The 23,349-nt window shown below is 53.5% G+C and overlaps 1 protein-coding gene across 2 annotated transcripts; it reads left to right on the forward strand.

The window, feature by feature from the left end:
• The first annotated feature begins 569 nt into the window (after positions 1-569).
• GTF3C5 (general transcription factor IIIC subunit 5) lies at positions 570-22,693 on the forward strand. 2 transcript variants are annotated; one of them, XM_064371759.1, is made up of 11 exons: positions 570-1,388; positions 4,248-4,467; positions 5,907-6,105; positions 13,094-13,289; positions 14,391-14,495; positions 16,163-16,277; positions 16,592-16,672; positions 16,896-16,993; positions 18,154-18,236; positions 18,892-19,034; positions 19,920-22,693. In XM_064371759.1, exons 1-11 carry the CDS (start codon positions 1,236-1,238, stop codon positions 20,087-20,089), a joined length of 1,563 nt encoding a protein of 520 aa, XP_064227829.1. In that variant the 5' UTR covers positions 570-1,235; the 3' UTR covers positions 20,090-22,693. The 2 variants fall into 2 exon arrangements, with proteins under 2 accessions (XP_064227829.1, XP_064227830.1); XM_064371760.1 differs by lacking the exon at positions 570-1,388 and adding an exon at positions 2,039-2,249.
• The last annotated feature ends 656 nt before the right edge of the window (positions 22,694-23,349 follow it).

The raw sequence follows: 23,349 nt of genomic DNA on the forward strand, positions 1-23,349 counted from the left end.
ACCTCATCTCCTCCCTGTTTGAGGGGCCACGCTCCTCAATCCGGGGCTTCGTAGCTGCCCTGGGCGCCTCCCGCACAGACGCTTACTCAATGCTGTTCTCCCCCTTGGGTCCTGAGTAGGGCCCAGCACACAGTAAGCGCTTAATGTCTGCCTGCCTAACAGACGAACGCCGGATGCCCGAGTTCGGCCCCGAGTCGGCGCTTCGGGGCTTTCTGTGTGGAGGCGAGGCGATTGTTGACAGCAACGTTCCCTCGCGCTCGCCTTTTCCACTTCCAGCTCCCCGCGGTCCCCCACAGGGGGTTAGAAACCACGTCCGGAGCAGGATGCAGACGCTTCAGAGAAGAAGCGCCAATACGGACAGAAACCCAGGCGGACCTCAACCCGGAAATCAATTCTCGGCCGGGACCTTTTCCCACCTAAGCAGGCGGGCCGGAAGTCTGCCTCTTACCCGCCCCCGAGCTGTCATTGGGTGGAATACTCGGAAAAGGGCAGGGACGTAGTCAAATTCTGGTTCTTTATTGGCTAAAAAGAATGAAATTGGACGCCCCCACCCCCCCATAGACTGTGAGTCGACACTTCAGGAACATACCTGTGAATGAAAAAGAGACCCTTGCCTACTTCATCTACATGGTGAAGAGTAACAAGAGTAGACTGGACCAGAAACCGGAGGGTAGCAAGCAGCTTGAGTGAGGATGAAGCACATCTTAAAGGAATGAAGTGTAATGCTTGATGCACAGATGATAATCTGCTACATTTAAGCCCATAAAGACTGTTAAATATTATCGTAAATAAAAAAGTTTGAATGATTAAAAAAAAAAAAAAATGAAATTGGAGAACGTGGGACCTAGCTCCCTCCGGACTTCTCATTGGCTAAAAAAAAAAACTTGCTTGGCCTTCGGATTCACATTGGCTGAAGTTGAGGGAAGGTGGTGTCTTATTATCCTCCGGGTCCCTCGATGGCCAGTGGGAGAGACTGGTGCTTGCCCCGCCCCGTGGGCTAAGCCGCTTATTTTTAAATAAAAAGTCGAGGACTTGGCGATCGTTTCCCCGGAAGCCATGGGGTCTGCCATCGGCCATTTGCTCCCCAGAGGCCCTCGAGTCTTGCTGAGCCCGGGAGTTAGGGAGACGCGAGCGGTGAGGGAGCCCGGAACGATTTCTTCGCGGAACCATTGAGCCGACGCCTCTGGGAGCACTTTGTGGGACGAACCGTGGCGGGCCTAGCCAGACGCGCAGGAATGGCGGCGGAGGCGGCCGATCCGGGGCTGGGGCCCGCCGTCCCCGTGGAGCTGCGGCGGGAGCGACGCATGGTGTGCGTGGAGTATCCGGGCGTGGTGCGTGACGTGGCTAAGATGCTGCCGACTCTGGGCGGTGAGGAAGGCGTCTCCCGGGTAAGGGGCTGGGCATCTCCGGGACACCGGGAGAGAGACGGAGTCGCCTGACGGCGGCCGAAGGGGGCGGATGGACCTGGGATGTGTGGTTTCCTTGACAACGGAACGTGTGGCGGACTCTGGGCGGCCAGTGGGCAGGGCTTTGCTGTGATTGCCGGGAACGGGTCGTTTTTTACCCAGGGAACAGAGGGGAAGGGACTGTGAGGGAGACCCCTAGGGGCTTTTTATTATTATTATTATTATTTTTTAGATGGAGTCTGGCTCTATCTCGGCTTACTGCAATCTCCGCCTCCCGGGTTCAAGCTTTCCTCCTTCCTCAGCCTCCCGAGTAGCTGGGATTACAGGCACCCGCCACCACGCCCGGCTATTTTTTGTCTTTTTTTAGTAGAATCGGGGGTTTCGCCACGTTGGCCAGGCTGGTCTCGAACTCCTGACCTCAGGTGATCCGCCCGCCGAGGCCTCCCAAATTGCTGGGATTACAGGCTTGAGCCACTGCGCCCAGCCCCTAGGGGCTTTTTTTCATTCCATCCCCAAAAGTGAGCCACAGTCTTGGCACTGGTGCCAGGAACGCAACTCTGCAGTCTCACAGGGTGTGTTGCGCTGCCTCATCCTCATTACACGGAGTGGAAAACTGAGGCACGAGAAGATGAACCTTTCTTGACTTACCTGAGAGGGAGAGACTGTTAGGTTATTAGGATTAGAGGTAGTGATAGTTGACATCTTATTGTGTGCCGCGTACGGTTCTAGGTGCCTCACTAGAACCCTACCAGGTAGGAACTGTCAATGTCTGTATTTTACAAGGGAAGGAATGTCGCTTGTTCAAGGTCACACAGCAAGTGGAGCAGCTGGAGGATGCTCTGTGTAAGTTCTTTACATGTACCAGAACTGGAAATGTCTCTTCTTTACAGAAGTTTTCCCTCATCGCCCTAACTAAAGTGGCCACCGCCAGTCATCTACTTCCTCATCCTGTGAATTCCAGTGTGAAAATGTTTTAAAATATTTATTGTCTTTTGACAAAGGCTTATAAATTATAAAACATTTAAAAAAAAAGGAAAAAAAATTTATATTGTCGCTCTTGGCCCCTTGGCCCTATCGCCCTATCAACTCCATGAGAGTAGGGACTTCTCTTGTTCACTTCTGTATTTCTTTATTTTTATTTATTTATTTATTTTGAGTCAGGGTCTCATTCTGTCACCAAGGCTGGGGTGCAGTGGAGCTAATCATGGCTCACTGCAGCCTCAACCTCCTGGGCTCAGGTGATCTTCTCATCTCACCCTCCCAGGTAGCTGGGACTATAGGCATGCACCACCACGCCCAGCTAGTTTTTCGTATTATTTGTGGCGAGGCGGTCTCCTTTTGTTGCCCAGGCTGGTCTTGAATTCCTGGGCTCAATCCATCTGCCTTGGCTTCTCAAAGTACTGGAATACAGGTGTGAGCCACAGTGCTGGGCCCAGTTCTCTGTTCCTAACATCCATAACAGTGCCAGGTTCTGTAATTACTTGTCAAATGCATGATTGAGTCTTTACAGCAATCTAGTGAGTTAGATGCCATTTTTATTCACATTTTTCAGATAAGGACACAAGAAAGTTCAGGTCAGACATCTCCTACGTGGTATAAGGGGATTTGAACTCATGCCTTACTCTAGAGTCTGAGCCTTTACCTGCTGCTTTCTCATCCTTTATGAATATGGAAGAGCCCTAAATTCATTAAGCACAGGCCACCAGTACAGCCCCAGTTCATCATGTTTTCTTCTTTTATATTATTCACTTGACTTTTGGCTTTAACAGAATCCTTGCTCTCGCTAACCCCAGGGATTATCTGTACCCACCTACAGTGTGAGTGCTTTGGGAAGGGACCTTCATCACCCATTCACTCTTCCCGTGTTTCTTGAGCCCTCCCCTGTGCCAGGCCCACCTTTGGGTTCATTCCCACCCCATCAGGACTCAGAGGCGTGTGTTTCATGAGGAGGAGATTCCTGAGCACCAGGCCTTCTTTATTCCCTCTCTAGATAGTTCCTGACCACTTCCTAAGGGCCAGACCCTGTTCTGGGTGTTGGGAGCCAGCTCACCAGTATGTAGGTGATCTTGTCCCATTTCACGTTGTTGGTGCTTTCAGATGCACACATCCGATGCTCGCTGTGACCCAGCATGCAGCAAGCATTCATTCGCATGTAGGTGGCACATATTGAATGTCTACCACGAGACAAGTTAGGCACCAAGCTCTGTACTTGATACATATTTAATCATCATAGCAATCATATGACATAGATGCTATTCTTGGGGTTTTTAAGAAGAGGGACCCAAAAGGGTGTTGGTATTCAGTGTCCTGTGCTTGGAAGGCTATAGGTGACAGCAAGTCAGAGCCCAAATGGGTATTACTGATTGATTTAATCTCATTTGGACCTCAGACCATCTGCATAAGAGACTGAATACCGAGACCTTTTATGGTGGATGGTAGTTAGAGTAGGTAGCCCTAGACAAGCCGCTCCACCCCACACCGAGCTGAGTGACCTCCAAGATAAGGGTGATAGTACCACCCTCGAATATTATCAGAAGAATCACCTAATGCCCCACACTGAACAGGGACTTGATGGATGATGGCATTTACTTAACAGGCAGTTGTCATCTCCAACCTTACAACCTCTTAGAAGGAAGGAGACAGTTCTCATTTTCTCCACTGGATACAGACTAAGCTACATGGGTTTAAAAAATGAGCCTTTTGGGAATTAAGAACCCAGAATGAAATGTGAGTCTCTTGGCCCTTCCTGGGTCACCATCCGGTTTTGTGGAGAGAGGAGCAGCTCCTCACTGGTTGCTTGCTTGTCATTGCTTCACTCTGTCTTCTTCGGCCTTGCCACAGATCTACGCGGACCCCACCAAGAGGCTGGAGCTGTACTTCCGGCCCAAGGACCCATACTGCCACCCAGTGTGCGCCAACCGCTTCAGTACCAGCAGCCTGCTGCTCCGCATCAGGAAGAGAACGAGGCGGCAGAAAGGGGTGCTGAACACTGAGGCCCACCCCGAGGTCACATTTGACATGGAGATCCTTGGCATCATCTCCACCATTTACAAATTTCAGGGTAACTGAAAGCTACTCTTGCAGCATCTGGTTATTTCAGGGTTGGTTATCCCAGCTGCCTGCAGGAGCTGTGTGGGTCATCTGTACCAGTGAGGGGAGCCAGGATACGCCCAGGCATGAGGGCAGGGGCTGCAGGGACACAGCAGAGCACAGGCCCCATCTAGGAGGCAGCCTTTCTTCCCTCCAGCCAATAGTTCCCCAGAGACTGGGTTCATTGCTGCCCAATCTTCAGCGTTCTTAAACTAGAAATCTCCTAATTTTTAATAAAACCATTGTATGGGACCAAATCTGGTCAGTAGACCTTCAGTCTTTACCCCGCACAGTGTTTTGAATCTTCTCTTGGTCTGGGCTGCTGTTGGTCTTGCCCTCCTAGCTCCCGAAGCCCCTTGGGATCTCCTGCCCCTTTGAACTCTCAGCAGGTTGAAGGTCCCTCGTGGAGCCCTCAGTCAGGTTTGCCACCTACCAGGAACCCCAGTGAGGAGGCAGTAAGGCAAGGGAGGGTGACGGGCGTGAGAAAGACTTTGGCATCATGCCTGCCTGAGCCCTGCCAGTTTCTTTGGAAAGTGGCTTGTATTCCCTCAGCCTCAGTTTCCTTGTTTGTGCAGTGTGGGCTGCAGAGCCTGCATTCCTTAGGGCCTCGTGAAGATTCCGGGAGGCAGTGCCTGTGAATGGACCAGGCTCTAGCCCACAGGAGGTGCCTGGCCTATTACTAACAAGCCTTCGAAATAGCTGAATTACAGCTACAGTTTTAGGCAGAATCTGAAGAGTGTAAAGATTGAGAAAGGAAAGGAGGACTAGAAGGAGAAAAGAGGGGAAGAAGAAAGCGAAACGGAGGAGAAGCAGGACCTGGTTCCAATGGGTCGGCCATTTTGAATTGCAGTCATTCCGCTGGGTCATGGCATTCACCAAAGAGGGCTGTTCTTTCTGGGACAGGGTTTCCAGAGTGATTGATAAAACTTTTCACGTCATGTTTTTATCGAATTGAACCAGCACCTTGCTGCCCAGTGTGTGTCTCCAGACTGGCAGCATCAGGCTCACCTGGGAGCTTGGTAGAAATGCACCATCTCAGAATCTACATTTAGCAAGATCCTGGGTGATTCATATCGTATTATTAGGTTGGTGCAAACATAATTGCAGTTATTACAGTTAAAAGTAACATACATTTAAGAAGCACTGACCTGAACTCCATCTTCACCTATTATGGAGCTCCCCACCTCCCCAAAATAATTTGTATGTAAGTGACTTAGACTGCATTGAGCCAACTTTGCAGGAGCATTTTGGAAGGGTGTGTTTCCCTGCCACCCTCACCCTGCAGCCTCCACCACATGGCCCACTCAGCACCTCCCTAAGCAGATGTGGGTGTCAGTGTGTGGCAGCTACCCATTCCTGAATGGGTATCCCTGGACTCATTATCCGCCATCTGGCCGCCTCTCTTTCTAGGGATGTCTGACTTCCAGTACTTGGCCGTGCATACGGAAGCAGGCGGCAAGCATACGTCAATGTATGACAAGGTACTGATGCTCCGGCCCGAGAAAGAGGCCTTCTTCCACCAGGAGCTGCCACTGTACATCCCCCCACCCATCTTCTCCCGGCTGGACGCCCCGGTGGATTACTTCTACCGACCAGAGACCCAGCACCGGTAAGTCCCCCTCCAGGTGGCCTCAGTTCTCCATCCTGAAAACGGGATGGGCCAGGCGCGGTAGCTCATGCTGGTGGTGCACGCCTGTAATTCCAGCTACTCAGGAGGCTGAGGCAGGAGAATTGCTTGAACCTGAGAGACAGAGGTTGCAGTGAGCCGAGATCACGCCACTGCACTCACTCCAGCCTGGGTGACAGAGCGAGACTGTCTCTAAAAAAAAAAAGAAAGAAAATGGGATGACAGTAGTACCTACCCACCAGAGGTATTGGGATTGAATTTAAACAGCTGCATGCAGTTCTCAGCACAGGGCCGAGCACAGAACAGGGCCTTAGTAAGCGGTGGCCTATGGATTGCCAGGTCAGCCTCACTCCTGAGGACTCTTACAGTGTGGAGAACTCGACTGTGGGACATGTGAGTTCCTGCTGAGAAGTGTCCTTTGGTTTAACCCCCTGGTCCTTGCTGACCAGCCACTCTCTGGACCTTGCTGTTACCAGTAATGACACTACCTAAGCAAGCCACCTGTGAACATCCCACTCTGACCCCAGCTCTTTCCTACCTCCTTTTTTTTTTTTTTTTTTTAATTGAGATGGAGTCTTGCTCTGTAGCCCAGGCTGGAGTACAGTGGCACGATCTTGGCTCACTGCAACCTTCGCTTCCTGGGTTCTGGTTCAAGCAATTCTCCTACCTCAGCCTGGCAAGTAGCTGGGATTACAGGCATGAGCCACCATGCCCAGCTAATTTTTGTATTTTTTAGACGAGATGGAGTTTCACCATGTTGGCCAGTCTGGTCTTGAACTCCTGACCACATGATCTGCCCATCTCGGCCTCCCAAAGTGCTGGGATTACAGGCGTGAACCAGCTTGCCCAGCCTCTTTCCTACCTCCTTTGCTCCCCATGGCCTCATTGTCCCTGTCCCTGGCAGAGATTTCACAGCCTCTTTATCATCTGTCCTTCCCCTGCCCTGCTCTCTTTGCCACACTCACCTGCCAAGCCTTTGCCCCACTTCATCCCAGCTGTTTGCCTTTTCCTGGTCTGCCCTGTGCAGCTGGAGGTCGCTTCAGAGAATCCCTGATCCTGCCCATCGCCCAGTGCCATCCTTCTCAAGGCATCTGTGACTGTACACAGCTCTCGCCTGCTCTGCTCTTGGTAATGGTCTGTGTCCCCTCTGGAGCACAGTGCCTCTCCTGAGGTCAGGCATGCACTCACTCTCTCATCAGTAGTGGGTTTCTCCTTCACTGAGAGCTATGAAAGGCCACAAGGACATGACTCGCAGTGCACCCACTGCCACCACCCGCCACCCACCACCACACCGCCCGTGTGCACAGCCCTCCCAAGGCCATATGCGATTCAGATGACATGAATTCTTTAACTTAGACTTTCTTGACATAATTAGAGACCCCAGGGGCTGTTGGAAAGGCAGGCCTGGGCATTGTCAAATGTTGTCAAATGCTACCCACTGACATGAAAGAATAGGATTTCCTTTATATAAAATCCAAGATTGAATACTATGAAAACGAGTTTGAAAATACCCAACTGGGGATGAATAGGATTAACTAGCTTCACCTCCAGTTATTCCACGTCCCTGTGCAGCAGCGCAGTGAGTGTGTCTCACCCCAGCCTGGGAGCGAGTCCTCAGGGTTCCTGACACCCCATCATACACACAAGGAAACCGAGATGCGGGGTCAGCGCCAGGTCCCGTGGGCAGCACTGCCCCAGTCTCTCCCGCTCTGCAGGCTTTGCTCGTGACCCAGTGCCACGCTGTCCTGATTTTTGTGTGCTCTACTTTCTAAAATTACACACAAAAAGACAACATGAAAAAAAAGCTTGCCATTTGAATAAAGTATGCTTCCCAGAAGTAGTGCTTTGGCCTGCTTTGGTCTCCGTCATAGCCCCGGTGCCCAGAACAGAGCCTGGCTGGTGAGAGGCCCTCAGCAAGTATCCGTGGGCCCAGATTTACAGGGCAGGATTACTACAAACAGATGAGCAAAGCAGAAGAGACTTCCGTTTTTGTTTTTTTTTTGAGAGATAGAGTCTCGCTCTCACCCAGGCTGGAGTGCAGTGGTGTAGTCTCGGCTCACTACAACCCCTGCCTCCCGGGTTCGAGCAATTCTCCTGCCTCAGCCTCCTGAGCAGCTGGGACTACAGGTGCCTGCCACTACGCCCAGCTAACTTTTGTATTTTTGGTAGAGATGAGGCTTACCATGTTGGCCAGGCTGGTCTCGAACTCCTGGCCTCCAATGATCCACACGCCTCGGTCTCCTAAAGTGCTGGGATTACAGGCGTGAGCCACAGCCCCCAGCCCGAAAAGGGCTTTCAGAACTGGCCCAGGTGATGATGTTTGTTGAAGAATTGTTCCACAGCATGTTTTAAGCTTCCAAAAATGCAGCCCTCAAGAGAATGGGCTTGGGCCTAGTGTAGTGGCTCACACCTGTAATTCCAGTGATGTGAGAGGCCAAGGTGGGAGGATCACTTGAGGCCAAAACTTTGAGGCCAGCCTGGGTAACACAGCAAGACTCCATCTCTACAAAAAACTAAACATGTTAGCTGGGCATGGTGGCATGCACCCATAGCCCTAGCTACCAGGGACGCTGAGGTGGAAAGATTGGTTGAGCCCAGGATTTTGAGGCTGCAGTGACTATGATCACACCACTGCACTCCAGCCTGGGTGACACAGCAAAACCCTGTCTCAGAAAACAAAACACGAAACAAAAAGAAGAGCGTGGACTCTACGGACTGACAGGACCCATATCCGGGTGGCTCCCTTGCTCTATGACAAAGGCAGGTGTAAGACTAGACTCTGTGGAATAAAAATAAATGGTGGTGTGATAACAGAAGCCTAGAAAAGTCTGGAAGACTTTGGGCTCAGAGCAGTTTTCTCTGAAGGGGTGGGAGGACTTTCTCATTCCTCATTGCATATTTCCTTTAACACATCCTGACTGAGCGCCTGTGGTGGCCCAGGGCACTCCCTGAAGCCTGGTGTCCGTGGAGGACCCGGACAGCACAGCAGCTGGGGCGCAGTGCAGGCAGTGGGAGCTAGATGGATGTGAGTACATAGCTGGGTGCCTTAAGGAGATCATGGGGAGTGGGCCGTAGTGGAAGACAGTGGGCCGGGGCAACAGGTGGCAGCGAGGGCACTCAGAGGAGGTGACATCTGGAACTGAGACAGAGCCAGCCAGGTGAAGATCCGGGGACCCAACCAGAGGATTGGTGCATGCAGAGGAAGGCTAGGGAGGCTGCTATACCCCAGAGCAGTTGAGCCAGGGAATGGGGGCGGGGAGTGAAGACCAGGGCTTAGGCTTCATCCTCAGGAGAGGCTGTGTTCTTCTCTACCTTCAGAGAAGCATTGCGGAAGGGTTCAGACACACCTCAGAGTGGAGAGAATCGAATTGTTTAGTAGCCCCTGCGTACCCATCACGAGTGTCCAGTGGGCAACATTCTGCCCTCTCCACCCCAGTGGCACAGTGCTGCCTTCAGAATCAAGCAGCGCAGATCTCCCACTGGGAAGACTTGTGTTTCAGACAGACCCGCAATACCTGCAATACCAGTCTCCTGCCCAGCAGAGTTAGCAGTGCTCCCCACGCCACCCACACCCGGTCCTCGTTCAGGTTTTCCCAGTTCTCTCAAAAGCCACTCAGGAGCCAGAGAAGGGCCACACACCTTGCTTGGGTTGCTGTCCCCTAGTCTGTTTAATCTGTAATGGCCCAACCGCCACCACCCCCTACTTTTTTGTGATTGTTAGAGTAAGTTGTACCTATTAGAAAAATAAAACAAATGGCGGAAACGCATAACTAAAAAGAATCAAGTCACTTTGCCTCCCTGCAGAAAACTCTTGCATATAGAATGATACAATTTTCTGTAAGTCTATTGTACTCACTGTAGAGTTTGAAGCAGGGGGTGACATGATCCCTTTTTTTTCTTAAGACAGAATTTCCCTCTTGTCCCCCAGGCTGGAGTGCAATGGTGCGATCTCAGCTCACTACAATCTCTGCCTCCTGGATTCAAGCGATTCTCCTGCCCCAGCCTCCCAAGTAGCTGCAATTACAGGTGTGCGCAACCACACCTGGCTAATCTTTGTTTTTTTGGTAGAGACGAGGTTTCACCATGTTGGCCAGGCTGCTCTGAAACTCCTGACCTCAAGTGATCTGCCCACCTTGGCCTCCCAAAGAGCTGAGATTACAGATGTGAGCTACCGCACCCAGCCTATTTTTTAGTTACTTATTGGCTCATGCCTTTGAGAAGTTGAGGTTGGAGGATTGCTTGAGGCCAGAAGTTTGAGAACAGACTGGGCAACATAGTGAGACCTGTGTCTACAAAAAAATGTTTAAAAATTACTCGAGGGTGGTGGCATGTGTGCCTGTGGGCCCAGCTACTTGAGAGGCTGAGATGGAGGATGGCCTGAGCCTGGGAGGTCAGTGTTGCAGTGAACTATGATTGCACCACTGCACTGCAACCTGCGTGACAGAGTGGGACCCTGTTTCAAAACACAAAACCTTTTTTTCCCCACCACAAGCAGCATACTCTTGTCAAAAGCAAAAATACAGAAAAGAAAACAGCGCTGTCTGCGCTGCCACCCCGGCACTAGATGGCAGCATCTAAGTCCTTGCTCTGCCCTGTGGGCCAGTGGGCAGCTGTTCTCAAGCTGCTGGGGTAAAATGAGGCAGGTGGGCCAGCTTCCCTAGCCCTGAGGCCCCCTTCCTCCCCATGTGGTTTATCGGTTTCCAGCACATGGAATGAACCTGTCTTTTCTCCCAGGGATGCTATCGATTCTCCTGCCCTGCTGACCTTGCTGGGTGTGTGAGGACTGGCAGGGAGGAGGCCTCACCACCACCTCCTCGGCCCTTTCCTGGGGTGGTTGAGTGTCCCACAAACCAGGTGGGGAAGCAGAGGCTGCTGGGCTGGGCTGACGGGGTCCTCCTAACTGGAGGATGGTGGGTCCCTGCTGCTCCTCAGGGACTGTCCAAGGTGTTCCTGTTGACTTAGCTGTCAGCACCCTTCGACCCCTGCCAGCAGTTCCCCACCTACTTAGAATCCTGTTGACACAGACCACAGCCTGAGGCTGTCATGGGGAGTGGGCTGGGGGTGCAGCCGAGGCCCCTCCCTACAGGGTCAGGCACAGGTGGGCTGCTCTGAAGGTGCCTGGCCAGCTTTCCTTGGGGGCATCTTTGAAACGGGATAGTGCTCACCTGTCCCATGTGGTTTTTAATGCAGGCACTTTAAAAAGAAGGCCCAGACTTGATCCCATCTTTCTAGTTTTGTTTCATAAGGTGAAATTGCTGTTACTCTTTGTAAGTGTGCCGATGGTATGGACTCATGTAAAAAACTAAGGTAAAATGGAAACACATTTAAAAGGCGACAATCACCCGAATGAATTCTATGATGTCCAGGACATACTTTAAAATAACGGGTTATGCTTCAAAATAGTGGGTTGTGTGGAGGTTCAGAGGAAAGGAAGTTAACCACGTGGTGATCGTTGCTGACACTGATAGCGGGCTCACAGGGCTCATTACACTGGCTTCCCTGCTTTCGTGGAAGTTTGATGTCCAACCTTAAAGAGGTGACCGCTACAAATATTTTGAGGAAAACCTGCCTAAGGATGTTCTGTGCCAACACACAGAGACAGTTTTAGAATCTCTGCTGTGTGTGTGTGTGTGTGTGTGTGTGTGTGTGTGCACATTTTAAGACTGTATTTATTTTTGAGATGGAGTTTTGTTCTTGTTGTCCAGGCTGGAGTGCAATGGAGCGATCTTGGCTCACTGCAACCTCCGCCTCCTGGGCTCAAGTGATTCTCCTGCCTCAACCTCCCGAGTAGCTGGGATCACAGGCATGTGCCACCACACCCAGCTAATTTTTGTATTTTTAGTGAGATGGGGTTTCTCCATGTTGGTCAGGCTGGTCGCGAACTCCTGACCTCAGGTGATCCGTCCGCCTCAGCCTCCCAAAGTGCTGGGATTACAGGCGTGAGCCACTGCGCCCGGCCTTAAGATTTTATTTTTTTAGAGCAATTTTAGATACACAGCAAAATAAGAAGGCACAGCGATTTCTCATATGCCCCCTAGCCCCCCTCCCCTCCACAGCCTCCCCCATTATCAGCATCTCCGAAGAGTGGGGCAGTTGTTACAGTGGATGAGCCTACACTGACACATCATCACCCAGTGTCCATAGTTGACACTGGGGTTCCCTCTTGGTGTTGGACATTCTGTGTTTGGACAAATGGAATCCTTGGCTTTCAGCCCTGTGTTTTATGGCGATGCCATTTGGTGAGATCCTTTGTTGATTCACCTACATGTGGTGGAGATGCTTCTGAGCCAGAGGCTTGCTGTGTTGGGTGGCAGGACAGGTGTGTGATGGGATGTTCCCAGCCAGGCTCCTGGATGGGAGTCCCAGCTCCTTCCTGAGAGCTCCGTCTCTGGGCAAGTTTCCCAGTCCCTGTGGCTTCAGCTGCTTTATCAGAAAATGGTCCCTTCTCTGTAGGATTAGTTTGAGGGTTAAATAAGTGTATTGCATATAAGCAAATGTCAGTGAGCGCAGCTCCTGTCCCTGTTCTCACCGTGGGTCGTGTTCTCTCATGCAGCTGAGCCTTGAGTGATTTCATCATTGCCAGCTGCTGGACATTAGACTCTGTCCAGTTTTTCACTGGCTGGACAGTGCTGCGCCTGACTCTGCACTTGTGAGACCACCAGCCCTGTGGCGGGTGCCCTTTTCTGCACTCCAGCCTTCAGGACCTTTTGGCCTTTCCCCAGCTTGAGAGCCTCAGGCCCTGGGCTTCTCTGAGTTGTCACAGGCAGTTGTGGCCCCGTCTCTTCCTCTGTGAATACAGGTTCCCTAAGCAGCTGGCTCTGGGGTCCTTTCCCAGCACAGATGTCCAGGGAGAGGCACACATGGTGGCCGTGGACCTTGCTGGGCTCCTGGGCTCCCTGCCTGGTCCAGCCTGGTGGGTGCCTGGGATGGTCTTGGTGCTCCTGTTCTCACCTGTGCTCTCTGCCCCCAGGGAAGGCTACAACAACCCCCCCATCTCGGGTGAGAACCTGATTGGCCTGAGCAGGGCCCGGCGCCCCCACAATGCCATCTTTGTCAACTTTGAGGATGAGGAGGTGCCCAAGCAGCCACTGGAGGCCGCAGCCCAGACGTGGAGGAGAGTCTGCACCAACCCTGTGGACCGGAAGGCGGAGGAGGAGCTGAGGAAGGCGAGTCCCACGCTGCGCCCGGCCTGGTGGCCCCAGCCTCTGTGTGGGCCGCTTGTGTTTACCCAGCTGCTCCCTGTCCCTGGCTGTGGGTTAGCTGCACTGACCTTTTCAAAACCCATTCCTTAGTGTATGGGAAATTTCCACCTCCAGATGTCATGTCTAAAGGCTGTGGTGGTATAAGTTCCGCATTCCCAAGCTTGAACGTGTTTCTTAGAGTTCTTAAGGAAAATATGTGTGCACTGTTCCAATGTGACCTAAATGTGGAGTTCTGGGATCCACTGAGCTCTTATTCATCCAGTCATTCATTGCAGCAAACCCAGTGGGGCACCTAGTGTGCCGGACCCAGCACTTTTTTACTGTTAGAGCTGGAACCACGCCGCCAGGCAGCCCGTCTTCCCTGGGCTTGTAGGTGCTTTGGAGGCCTGCATCCCCATAGGCATGAACAGCAGGTTCACAGTGAGGCCACACCACCGCCATCCAATCCTGGCTCTTCCCTTACGCAGCGTGCCTGTGGGAGGTCTTTCTGAAAGAGACCATGTGGATATCAGTTGATTTCTTGTTGATTTAACTGGGGCACTGTCAGTGGCTCCTCATTGTCCTCTGGGCACAGCCCATATTCCTAAACTGGCTTGTGAGGCCCACTGCCCTGGCCCTCCAGCCCTCCACACTCTCGCCACACTGACCTTTGCAGTCCTCCCCAGGCCAGGCTGTCCCCTTCAACCCTGACAATGTCCCACCTTAGGCACCTGTTCTCTAGATTGGGGCAGTGTGGGGACCCTGGGACTCTAGCATGTCTCCCCTGAGCCTGCTCCGTGCTGCACTGTAGGCTGTATGAGGACAGCGACCGTGTCCCTTGTGGTCATTTCAGGGCCCCAGCCCCACAACTGCACTTGGCACAGCCTGGGTGTGCAGCCCAGGCTTCCGACGGAAGGGATGAGTGAGTTCAGTGGGACGTAGGGCCATGCCCTGTGTGTCCAGCCCCTGCCCTCCACCAGCTCCTCTCTGGAGGGGCCAATGGGGTCCAGACCATGCTGGGGAGTCCAGGGCAGAAGGGTGGAAGTTACTGGTGCTCATCTCAGCCTCTGCCCTTGGCCTCCCCAGCTGTTTGACATCCGTCCCATCTGGTCCCGGAACGCTGTCAAGGCCAACATTAGTGTCCACCCAGACAAGCTCAAGGTCTTGCTTCCCTTCATAGCCTATTACATGGTAAGTGTCAAGCCCACCCACCTGCCTTGGTTCCCACTCATGTGCTCCCTGATCCCTGATGTGATATCTTAGAGCCACAATAAGAGCAGCCAGCCCCTATCCTGGCCCCCATCCTTGCTGCCCCACCCCCATCCTGGCCCATCCTTCCTACCCACCCCTGGCCTGGACCCCATCCTTCTGCCCCACCCCCAACCTAGTACCTCCCCTGTCCTGGCACCCCATCCTTCTTCCCCCGATCCTACCATCCCTAAGACAGCTTATTAAAGCCAGCTAGGAAAGTTTCAGGTCCCTGAGTCCAGGCAGCTCCCCATAGCCTGTTGGGCTACAGAGCCCAGCCCCTGACCACAGCAGCCACGAGTCAAGTCCTCCCACCTGTGGGGTGGGAGGGGTTGAGTGGGGTTCAGTGGGAGGCAGATCCATCTTTGATCCATAAGCACGTAAGGATGGGTGTCATGAGGTTCCCAAAGATGTGGATGGGAAAGGGATCCTTCCCCGCTGCAGGGACACACAGAACTTTAGGGGAGGCCAGTGTAAGCATGACCGCGAGGGTCTGCAACAGGCGGAAGGGCACAAGAAAGACTTCCCCGCTGTGTGGGACTCCTGGCTCGGGAGAGCGCCTGTGCTGCTTGGCATTGGGTTTTTAGTTTTTATTATTTTATTTTTTATTCTTTTTTGAGATGGAGTCTCACTCTGTCTCCCAGGCTGGAGTGCAATGGTGGGATCTTGGCTCACTGCAGTCTCCGCTTCCAGGGTTCAAGCAATTCTCCTGCCTCAGCTTCCCACGTAGCTGCGACTACAGGCATGCACTACCATGCCCAGCCCTTTTTTTTTTTTTTTTTTTTTCCATTTTTAGTAGAGATGGGGTTTCGCCATGTTGGCCAGGCTGGTCTCAAACTTCTAACCTCCCAAAGTGCTGGAATTATAGGTGTGAGCCACCACGCCCAGCCGGCATTGGCTTTTTAGACATAACGCACGTCAAAAGCACCCTTTGGGGATGGAAGACGTCTCATTGATTAGGCCACTAGTAACATTGGGCACTTCGTATGTGCCAGGAACCATGGTAAAGGCTCCACAGGCATTATCTCATTTAATCCTCTCAAGAACCGTGGGAAGCCAGGCACAATGGCTCACTCCTAAAATCCTGGTACTTTGGGAGGCTGAAGTGGGAGAATCGCTTGCATCCAGGAGTTCAAGGCCAGCCTGGGCAACATAGTGAGCCCCTATCTCTACAAAAAAAATTAAAAATTAGCCAGTTGTGGTGGCTCGTGCCTGTAGTCCCAGGTGCTTGGGAGGCTGAAAAGTGGATCACTTGAGCCCAGGAGGTTGAGGCTGCAGTGAGCCATGATTGTGCCACTGCACTCAGCCTGGGCAACAGAGTGGGACCCTGTCTCAAAATAACAAGAAAAAGGAACCCTTAGGAAAGGGTGTTCCTGTTCCCTCCATCTGACAGGAAGACCAAGCTTTGGAAAGGCCAAGTACCCTCACCAAAGCGACAGAGGCTGCGCATGGCAGAGCAGGGCTGGGCATCCAGAGCCCTGTCCCCCGCTCCTGACAGGACAGCCCTGTCCCCAGCTCCTGAGCTCTTCTGCTGCCTTGGTGTTGGCTCTGCCCCGCGCAGGGACCCTGACCTTCACCTCGCCTCGCATTCCCACCTTTTCTGTCTCCAGATAACAGGCCCCTGGCGCAGCCTATGGATTCGATTTGGATATGACCCCCGAAAAAACCCAGACGCCAAGATTTATCAAGTCCTTGATTTCCGAATCCGCTGTGGAATGAAACACGGTAAAAACTCCTGAAAGCTTTGGTTCCTGCCTTTCTCTATATATGCCTTTCAGTTTCTAGCATTCCCGTTTGTAGTAAGAATCTTTTCATTTGGGGAGAATAAAAAATCCTTTTGCTCCCTTGCTGAGACTCTTGGATGCAGAATGCATGGAACAAAAGTCGCAGCTCTGTGCTAGCCCCATCAGGGACTGCCCGGTTTCTGAACCATGTCCCTCACTGAGTGACTGCAGGTGCCCTATGGTCCTGTGATGCAGGCCAGGCACATGTGAGAGCTTCAGTGCCCGCCCTCCTGACATGCCTGCCCTTGCCTGCAGGTTACGCCCCCAGCGACTTGCCAGTCAAAGCAAAGCGCAGCACTTACAACTACAGCCTCCCCATCACTGTCAAGAAGACGCGTGAGTGTGCCAGGTGCCCTCTGTGGGTCAGGAGTATTTGCCAAGGAAGTTGGGGCACCTGGACCCAGATGGGGAGGTGCTTCCTGGGGGTCACTCCAGGGCTCTGCCAGCCATTCCTCCCCTAGGAGGGGGAGGGCAGGCAGGAGGGCAGGCCAGGGTGGTTGGGAGAGACACCTCCTCCCCACCCTGCATGTGCCAAGGCACTGCTGTTGTTCCCACGCAGCCAGCCAGCTTGTCACCATGCATGACCTGAAGCAGGGCCTAGGCCCATCGGGGACGAGCGGTGCTCGGAAAGCAGCCTCCAGCAAGTACAAGCTCAAGGTGGGCGCCCTGAGCCCCGGGAGTGGGTGGCTCCCAGCGGAGGCCGGGAGTGGATGGGAGGACCTCCCCCTCAGGGCTAAGCACCCTGTGGGCGACACCTAGGGGGCTGTGATTGGGGCAGCTCTGCCCAGCAGGGCCTTGGCACCGTGCCTGCTTTTGGGGCAGCCTTTAGACACTGAGGGCAAGAACTCAGTGCAAAGCCCCTCGGACTGTGGGTGTTGGGGACATGTGGCAAAGAGGTGGTGACAAGTCTCAGGGAAGCCTGGCACCAGCAGCTGCGTGTGGCTGCCCTTCTCGAGCCCTTTAGGAGCCTGGGCCCCTGCTGAGCCACGTGACCACCGCTGGAATGATTGGAATCGGGCACACGCAGGACAGAGCCAGAGCAGGCCATGTGGGCCGCAGCTGTGGCAGGAGCCTCACCGGCTCACGTTTCTGTCAGTGCGGTTGCCCATCGGGGGTTGCCTGACAGGGTTGGCAGTGTCCAGAGCCGTCCCCACATTCTGGAGCGGCCTCCCGCAAGCCACTCCACAGTCCTGGGGGAGGCCAAGAAGGGCTCATCCCCTTTGGTGGAATCACCTGCCAAGGGAGTGGGTGGCAGAGACGAGCGCAGCAGAGACAGGTGATGTGAGGGACTCGCTGGCCCCCGGCATCTGGGGCCCCTGACTGCTCCCCAGGCTTTTCAGACCTTTGCTGTCCTCCCAGTCGGGGGTGACCATGTCACAGCCTGTGCGGCCTGCCTTCTCCTCGAGGCCTCTCCTGTGAGGCCATTATCCTTACCTCTAGAACTACCTCGCTGGGTAGAGAGTAAACACTTGCTAAGCCTTGCTTTCCCCTGAAAAGATGTCAGGGCAGCCCACAGCGGGGCACAGGATGACAGTTTAGCAGCAGTGGGTGAGGAATGAAGTCAGAGTGCAAGAAGGCGCAGAACGCAGAGCCTGACAAAAGGCCAGTGCCAGCCCCATGCCATGGGCGCCATGCCTGCTGTGCAGTTGTTTTTTCCTCAACTGCTCCCTGGCCCTCTGGCCTGTCTGCCAAGCCTGGTCCTGGTGACCAGCCAGCTCCTTGGAGAGACCCCATGGGAGTCTACATGGAGTCTCCAACACTGGCACCCCGCAGAGCTCTGGCTGACCTTTCCTGTCTCTCTCCCCCTTTTTCACCAGGACTCCATCTACATCTTCCGGGAAGGGGCTCTGCCACCCTATCGGCAGATGTTCTACCAGTTATGCGACTTGAATGTGGAAGAGTACGTATGGGGGCCGCTGAGACGGTGAGGGGGGCCTGTGGGACCTGAGGACCAAAGTGTTCACAACTCTTCCGCTTCACGTCGGCCTTAATCTCCCGCAAGAAGACTCGCCCGTCTGGGAGTTTGGTGCTGCCGGGAGCCCTGCTGTGCCAGCGGCCCTCACAGAGGCGGCTCCCTGTAAAAAGCCTTGGCTCTGAGCTGCGCGGAGACAGTTCTTGCTGTTCTGTCCTTGCCCCTCTTCCACTGTCCACATGAAGGCCCACGAGCTGGTTCCTAATCCCAGGACCCATCAGATCCCAGAACCCTTTTATCAACTTGTTCTTCGTGATGTTTAAAGAATTGCAGGGGGAGGGCACTGGGTGGGAGAAGATGGGAACATGCCAAATACACGTTGAAATCTGCTGAAAGCCACGGCTCGCCAGAAGCATGTGCCAGGGTACGCGCCGCGCTTCAAGTGTGGGTGAGGGTCCAGGGACCACGCAGGTTCAGGGCCCCAGCCGGAAACACACAGCCTTGTCTCCAGTTCCTCTGTAGACTTCACTCTCGGGGCCGCTTTTCTCAGTACAGGTCTGCCTCTGCCAAAAACCAACTCTGGCATCTCCTAGCAGAGACCCCACCCTGGGGCTTACGTCCCACCCCTCTTCCCCACCCCCAGGTTGCAGAAGATCATCCACCGCAATGATGGGGCAGAACATTCCTGCACGGAACGGGATGGGTGGTGCCTCCCCAAGACCAGTGACGAGCTCAGGGACACTATGTCCCTCATGATCCGGCAGACCATCCGCTCCAAGAGGCCTGGTGAGAGCCGCTCAGGGTAAAGGGGGGCCAGGATGCCTGGGGATCCCCTCAGAGGCAGCAGGTGTCCCTCCGGGGACCAGTCCCTGAGAAGTTGCACCCAGGCGGCATCATCTTGCCCTTGGCCCTGGTGGGAGGTGGGCAGTGTGAGCCAGAGTCCAGCCCAGGAGCCGGCATCACCCTGACTGCCCACAGAGGCTGCCTCACGTGAGGCCCTCAGCCTTGGGGTCTAGGGCAGGAGGCAAGCCCAGAGGGGAAGGGTGCACAGCGCAGCACTGCTGCTAGGCCTCCACCTGCCACCCTCACACAGGCCCACATCTTCAGCCGTGCATGCGCAGGCTCTGCCTCTGTCTTCTTCCTGCTCCACGTGGCTCAGCCTCTTCCTGGAAACAGGCAGCCCTGGCAGGGGCGACGGCCAGCTGCAGGGGAGTGGGGGGGCGGCACCTGCTAGGCCGTGGATCTGACGAGGCTGGGGAGAGTCATAAGAGGCCCCCCTCTCAGGGGATTCCTCTCAGGCTTAGGGAGGGGGCATCCTGCACCCATTCACACCCCCCAGATCTGACTGGAGCAGGGGTTCTTGATCTGCTTGGAACCCAGACTCAGCCCGCTTTGGAATCTAATCAAGGGTATAGACCCTTTCCCAGGGAAAATGGTGTGTTCACTCTCAGGGGTCCCTAGGCCCTTGAAGCTGCCCATGACTCCCCTATGCAGTGTTTCTCTGGGTGCTCGTTAAATTGCAGCTTCCCAGGGGAGCCTCCACCCCATGCTTCCCCACCAGCTTCTTCAGAGCTCAAATCTCAGAACCTTATAGTAAAAACAGGCTCCCCAGATCCTGCATGGGACACCCATGGCCTTGGTCTCCCCGCTCCGGCCCCGCCCCGGCCCCAGCTCTCTTTTCCAGCTCAGCCAAGGCTGACGGCGGGAAAGAGCAGCTGACCTACGAGTCTGGGGAAGACGAGGAGGAGGATGAGGAGGAAGAAGAGGAGGAGGAGGAGGATTTCAAGCCATCAGACGGCAGTGAGAATGAGATGGAGACAGAGATTCTGGACTATGTGTGATGAGGCCTGAGGCTGGACCTCCCTGACCAGGCCAGACTGGTGTGTGGCCTAATGAGGGAGCCAGGGCTCCCACTGCCACCCACAGTGCCCGGAGTGGCCCTAGGAGGCTCTCTGAGGAGAGCTGGTGTCCCAGCAAAGGGTGCAGCTGACTCTAGCCCTGGCTGTGCCCCCTGCTTGGTGCAGCCTCTGGTCCTGAGGGGTTAGGGACATCCCCAGAGGGTATGCCCTGACCCCGCCACCCATGAACCAGCCCAGCATCCAGCCAGTGAGTGGGCACCCAGTGCTTCTCAGGCTGAGACCAGCGAAGGCCAGAGGTGGAGCTGGGCAGCTTGGGGGCCAGGCCACACGGCGGTCTCCGCTTGGCTCTCATTACTGTAGTGAAGATAGTGTGGGGAGCCTGGCGCACGGTCCCAGGTGGCAGGAAGTGCCCTTGGCTCTGGTCCCATCTGTTTAGCGCAGCTTTGGCCACAGCCAGGCCTCGCTGGAATTGTTCTTATTAAACCAATTTCTCGAGAAGTCTTGGTTTCTCACTGAGTGTTGGAGCCACAGCGGAGTCTTCTTGCCTTGGGGCTTGGGCCCCCTTAGTCCCTTCATTTGTTCTTTCATTCATTCAGTGACCTCATGCTGGCAGTGCTGGCCTGTGCTCCCTCACCTGCAGTCAGGTGGGGTGAGGGCAGCCAGGAGGACTCCAGGCTGGGGCTCATTTTTTCTCTAAATGAACGCCTTCTTGACAAGGTCATGGGAAACAGGCCCTGCAATCTCATGGCTTCCCAGCATGAAGCCACTGGGTCCTGAGCCCAGCAGGCCTGCCGCCTGGCTCTGCTGCCTGTGTTGTCCTTGGCCGAGGTGTTGCGTGTCTGCAGCAGACTCCCTCCCCACCTGTGTGCGTGCCAGTATTCGTTGAAGAAACGAGGTCGTTTGTCAAGAGAACGGCCCCATTCTGATCAGCTGGCCGCTGCTGTGTGGTGCTGAACTGCTCTCCTCTCCCTTGTATTTCCTGTGGCCTGGTGGAGGCTCAGCCGGAGGGAGGTTCAAGGCCTCTTCCTAGGCTGCGTCAGTCTGCAGGCACAGGATGTCTGCTGGGCCCCTTTGGTGACACTAGGATTGACCAGCAGGTTTAGGTGTTGTCAGCCTGATTCGTTGGTCTTTTAGCTAACAGTTTTTTATTTGTGGGTTTTTTTTGTTTTTGAGATGGTCTTGGTCTGTTGCCCAGGTTGGAGTGCAGTGGTACAGTCAGGGCTCACTACAGCCTCCACCTCCCGGGCTCCAGTGATCCTTCCACCTCAGCCTCCCAAGTAGCTGGAGCTACAGGTTGTGCACCACCATGCCCAGATAATTTGTACATTTTTCGTAGAGATGAGGTCTCACTAATGTTGTTCAGGCTGGTCTCAAACTCCTGGGCTCAAGAGATCCTCCCGCCTCAGCCTTCCAAAGTGCTGGGATTACAGGTGTGAGGCACTGCGTCCAGCCTAGTGAATGGCTTTTGAACAGCTGTTGCTAATTGCCTGGACCTACTACGTCCTTCAGGGTGCATCATGGTGACTTTTTGATTTATATTGTTCCCTCTGCCTTTTAGTATCTGGAATTCTATAAAGGATTCTTCCTCATCATCTATTTGATTACCCTGAAGTACCATTTGGACAGAAAAGGAGGGAAAATGCCTGTTTTCACTTCTGTCAGTTTTCTGAACAATGAGTTAGTGCCCTGGCAAGGGCTAGTGACAGGGCAGGCAGGGGCGGGGAGTGTGTTTCCTGGGCTTCCTGGTGAACTCTCAGATCTGTCAGTTGCAGGTCTGCTTTTTCATGCCCAGCTTGTCTGTCTTTGGCCAGAGGCAGCCTCAGGTTGCCTTCTGTAGTCCTTTGACACAACCCTTGGGTCTTGGGCACCTTCCTTACTTGCCAGCCACCAAGATGGTGCAGGCTCCAGCCCCTCCCCAGCATTTCCTGCCCGGGACCCAACCGAGCCATCTCCCCAGGGTGTACTCCTTCGTTGGTGTGAATATGGTGTTTAGAGACCCCAATCTTGTTGTGGGGATGGTGGTTGCTCCTGGGGTTTCTTTACTGCTAGGGCTTTGGAAGAGACAGAGCCAGGAAATAAGTTTTTTTTTTTTTTAACCAATAAAAAAAGTATGAGGCTGGGCACAGTGGCACACACCTGTAATCCCAGCACTTTGGGAGGCTGAGGCAGAAGGATCACTTGAGGTCAGGAATTTGAGATTAGCCTGGCCAACATGGTGAAACCCTGTCTCTACTAAAAATACAAAAAATTAGCCAGGTGTGGTGGCGCCCACCTGTAGTCCCAGCTGAGGCAGGAGAACCACTTGAGCTTGGGAGGTGGAGGTTCCAGTGAGTCGAGATTGCACCACTGCACTCCAGCCAGGGTGACAGAACGAGACTCCATCTCAATAATAATAATAATGAAGTATGAATTCATGCAGGTATTTCCCAGTTGTAAGATGGTCGGGTTTTACTTCTCTGATTTTACACCTGTTTTTCTGCCTATGCTGAAAGTCTGGGTTCCTGACAGCACCAGCATAATTGCTTATGTTCTTTTTCCTGTAACATACATATGCTAGTTTCAAATATAAGATATTGTAATAAATCATGTTACATTTAAAGTACATGAATTTTAAATAACAGATTATAAACTATATCATAAAGCAGATCCACTAAGGATCATTTAAGATCGGTTTGCTCATTCTCCTGAAATTCTCCCACCGAATATGCAATTGTGCCTCCAGGTCCCTTAAGTCACCCTGTGATTAGGCCATCTTCCTACCGAGAGCAGCTCAGCTGTAGAGACCCCCACCCAGGCGGCACTGAAGGAATTTAGAAGCAGACACCCAGATAGAACAGCAAAGTGGGTCTATCCAGGGGGCCAGCAGCCTACTGAGCTGAGAGGCTGGGCTGACGGCATTCCAGGCTGAGGGCCTGTGCAGGCTCTGACCCATGAGTTTATTCTCTCTGAACAGGTGATGGTTATTAACAAACAGATGTTCGGTATTTTCTCATAACAAAAATATACCAAGTAGGCAGCTGGTGCCCATTTACCACTGATCACAGACAAACTAAAAAGTTTTCTCCACGAGGGAGCCTCGGGGGCAGGGTCAGATACCACACGCTTAGAGAATTGTTTTAACTGTGTATGATATTCGTATACTGTCTTGCCACTTTAGAACACCCGAGCAGTTCTCCACTTGGCAGGGGCCAGCTAGGTTTTCCTTGCCACTGTTCTTAACGATATATTTTATCATACACTCA

The sequence above is a fragment of the Aotus nancymaae genome, unplaced genomic scaffold, assembly GCF_030222135.1.
Source record: "Aotus nancymaae isolate 86718 unplaced genomic scaffold, 86718_ANA_hifiasm-v0.15.2.pri h1tg000158l, whole genome shotgun sequence".
In the NCBI taxonomy this organism is placed as follows: Eukaryota; Metazoa; Chordata; class Mammalia; order Primates; family Aotidae; genus Aotus; species Aotus nancymaae.

Coding starts and splice junctions, on each gene's coding strand:
- GTF3C5 (XM_064371759.1), top strand. CDS start 1,236: ATGGCGGCGGAGGCGGCCGATCCGGGGCTGGGGCCCGCCGTCCCCGTG. Junction 16,278..16,591: donor CCGCTGTGGAATGAAACACG/GTAAAAACTCCT, acceptor CCTTGCCTGCAG/GTTACGCCCCCAGCGACTTG. Junction 16,673..16,895: donor CATCACTGTCAAGAAGACGC/GTGAGTGTGCCA, acceptor GTTCCCACGCAG/CCAGCCAGCTTGTCACCATG.